We start from the raw sequence: 2,997 nt of genomic DNA, 5'->3' as shown, positions 1-2,997 counted from the left end.
GTGTTTTATATGCCTACAAGGACATTGGGTAGGAAATCAGTGGGGAACAAAGATTTTTTTTTAATTTTTATGGAAGTAGATGTGGTTGTATAATCTAACTTATTTATTATAAAAACATATTTTTTTGTTTATGAAAATTATGATTAAACGAAACAGGATGTTTCTGTCACACAACCGCAGTCAATATCCGCAATTTATCTTTCTGTTTTTGAAAATCCACAATAAAATTAGTATAAAAACTAATCCTCTTTTAGATTTTCTTCAAAACACAAATTTTTCTTTCCCACTCCTTTAATTAATTGAACGATTGTTACACAATGTCTGAATCTGAGAATAAAGTGTCCCTCGGCGATAAAAATATATTAAATATTGTTCTTTTTGGTGAAACAGGTGTAGGTAAATCAACTTTTGTGAATGCTTTCGCAAATTATTTAAAATACGATACGTTGATTGCGGCTTCTAATGGAGAATTATTGGCTCCTGTACCCATAAAATTTACGGTGATGGATGAAAATTTTCAAGAAAAAGTTATACAAATCGGTAAAAGTGAAAATGAAAAAACAGATCCGGGCGTTTCATCAACTCAACATCCGAAAAGTTACTTATTAGAAATACCAGAAAAAAATTTGAAGATAAGACTAATTGATACACCAGGGATTGGCGATACTCGAGGTTTAAAATTCGACGAAGAAAACATGGAAAAGATTTTAGCTCTATTGGGGGAATTGAATCATGTAAACGCTTTTTGTGTACTGGTAAAACCAAATAATTCTCGAATTACGGTGCTTTTTGAACATTGCATGAAGCATTTATTTTCCAAATTGGATAAGAAAGTCTTTGAGAATTTTGTTTTCATCTTTACAAACGCTAGATCGAGCTTTTTTACCCCCGGAGACACCTTTTTACCTCTACAAATACTTCTCGAAGGAATTGCATCTGAACCACACAAAATAAAATTTGATCGTGACAACATTTTTTGCATCGATAACGAATCCATACGATATTTAGCTATTAAAAATAAAGGAATTAAGATTAATGATAATGTTGAAAAAGATTACCAAGAAAGTTATCAAATATCTTCAAATTCAATTAAGAGGTAAATAAAAAAATATTAATAATTTCTTTTTTAATATTTTTAATTAATTTTATTAGAATGATCGACTACATTAAAACTTTATCACCAGCTTCAATGAAAGATACATTATCAATAAATGATTCTCGAAGAATAATTTTTAAATTAGCAATACCAATGATAGACGTAATGGAAAAATGCGAAGATGCGAAAGATATTTTAATTGAACACGAACGAAAAATAAATGAAAATGAAAATAATTTAGAAAAATTAAAACCCTATTTATATATTCCAGTTGTTAAACATAAAATAGAAGAGAAGAGAGATGTTGAGCATAAAAAAGGTACAATAAAGCCTTATCTGGATTTGTCATGGACACCTCCATTCATTTCGGTTGGCGTGAAAACAACTACAAGGCGTAAAATAGTTGTGACTACTATTCAGACCCCTTACGTTTTGTACGTGGAAGCTAGTAATATTAAATCAACGATTGATGAAAAAGAACGAGCAAAAGCAACGATGGTTGAAATCAAACAGCAACTAAAAAAGAGTCTTGAAGATCTCGAAAAGGAGGAAAATCTTATTTTGACTGCCCTCGTTAAATTTACGGTATTCTTAAAAGAAAATGCTTTTCTAATGGGGGCTGATATATTTAAAAATGATTTAACCACATTGATTAAAAAGTAAGAAAACTTATCGCTTATTTTACACATTTAATAATTATTTCTTTTTTCAGGGAGAGAGAAATTAAAATAAATCCGCGACGATTGGAAAGCTATGAAAACCTTTTATCAACCTATCTAGATGAAATCGCTAATGTTTCAAATGTTACTCCTCAAGATGTTGACGACGTTAAAACGGAATTATTAAAACAGAAACATTTTGGAGACATTTTGAAATATTACTATGAATTAGACGTTTTAGCAAATGATACAACCATAAATTAAAATTAGTTTTGAAATAAGTAATTTTTTTTTAAATGTTTTTTTGCAAAACAAATTAAACATCTAAATCTTAGAAGAAATTTATTTTTCATTTACAAAACTTTCCTAAAAATAGAGTGAATCCGAACCTAAACAAAATTAAAGTAATTTTATGTTTATTAAATGTTTCTATATTTCTTATTCGAGAGTGGACGTTTAACAAAATTTGATTTATTTTCTAACCAATCAATGCGGAATAATCGTTCAAGTACTATAAACAGAGTGTATACAAAATTCGATTATCGATTACTTTGTATTTAGCGATATTTAAATGATAATAGAGAGTAATGGATCATTACCTAAAACGATATGATGTGCTTAGTACATATCATAAAAAGAAATATAAAGAAGATATCGACAGGCCAGAACATACGATTTTTCTGTGATATCACTTTATTTGGATACTACAGGGTGAAAATCTTGCTTAGTAAAAAAGAAGAGTAGACAGTAGCTTTCTTTTTGAGGAATGTAAAGAATATAAAGATAGAAGATGCAGAATTAGCAGAGTACCTGTTGCGTATTTACCTTGGCAAACTTTCTGGTTAAATGCAAAAGTGGAGACAATTTCTTACAGATGGCTACGTTAAGGTTTATTCCGAGTTCAAGAAAGTCCTAAGTAAATGTATTATGTAGTAAGACGACAAGTATGGAATATCTGCTGTCATGGTTTGTATTGTGGATCGATCGTTGACCAGGTTGGTGTACTTTTTACAACAATGCGTGGTGTCATGGTAGTTAGAGTGCTTATGGAACATTCAGAATTCACTATCGCAGTGGTAGTGAATTCATGAGAATGGAACTCTTCGGCGCAATGTTCAATAAGAAATAGCAGCTGATAAGTGGCAGCATAACGAAACGTCTAAGCAAACCCCTCTTGTTTAACTTCCAGCACTATTAATAGGCAGATTAGAATGATTTTGCGCGGGAGAAGTTTTAATGCTG

The 2,997-nt window shown here is 30.4% G+C and overlaps 1 protein-coding gene across 1 annotated transcript; it reads left to right on the top strand.

Annotated features, from left to right (window-relative positions):
* The first annotated feature begins 255 nt into the window (after positions 1-255).
* LOC111424258 (uncharacterized) lies at positions 256-2,096 on the top strand. The gene is made up of 3 exons (XM_023057745.2): positions 256-1,096; positions 1,153-1,755; positions 1,809-2,096. Exons 1-3 carry the CDS (start codon positions 318-320, stop codon positions 2,017-2,019), a joined length of 1,593 nt encoding a protein of 530 aa, XP_022913513.2. The 5' UTR covers positions 256-317; the 3' UTR covers positions 2,020-2,096.
* The last annotated feature ends 901 nt before the right edge of the window (positions 2,097-2,997 follow it).

Source organism: Onthophagus taurus, chromosome 11 (assembly GCF_036711975.1).
Source record: "Onthophagus taurus isolate NC chromosome 11, IU_Otau_3.0, whole genome shotgun sequence".
Lineage (NCBI taxonomy): Eukaryota > Metazoa > Arthropoda > Insecta > Coleoptera > Scarabaeidae > Onthophagus > Onthophagus taurus.
This window is presented reverse-complemented; position numbering and strand designations above follow the sequence as displayed.

What these genes read in the sequence shown, in the direction of transcription:
- LOC111424258 (XM_023057745.2), top strand. Translation starts at nt 318, where the DNA reads ATGTCTGAATCTGAGAATAAAGTGTCCCTCGGCGATAAAAATATATTA. An exon ending in TCTTCAAATTCAATTAAGAG is followed by an intron (nt 1,097 to 1,152) that starts GTAAATAAAAAA and finishes TAATTTTATTAG; the next exon opens with AATGATCGACTACATTAAAA. An exon ending in TTAACCACATTGATTAAAAA is followed by an intron (nt 1,756 to 1,808) that starts GTAAGAAAACTT and finishes TTCTTTTTTCAG; the next exon opens with GGAGAGAGAAATTAAAATAA.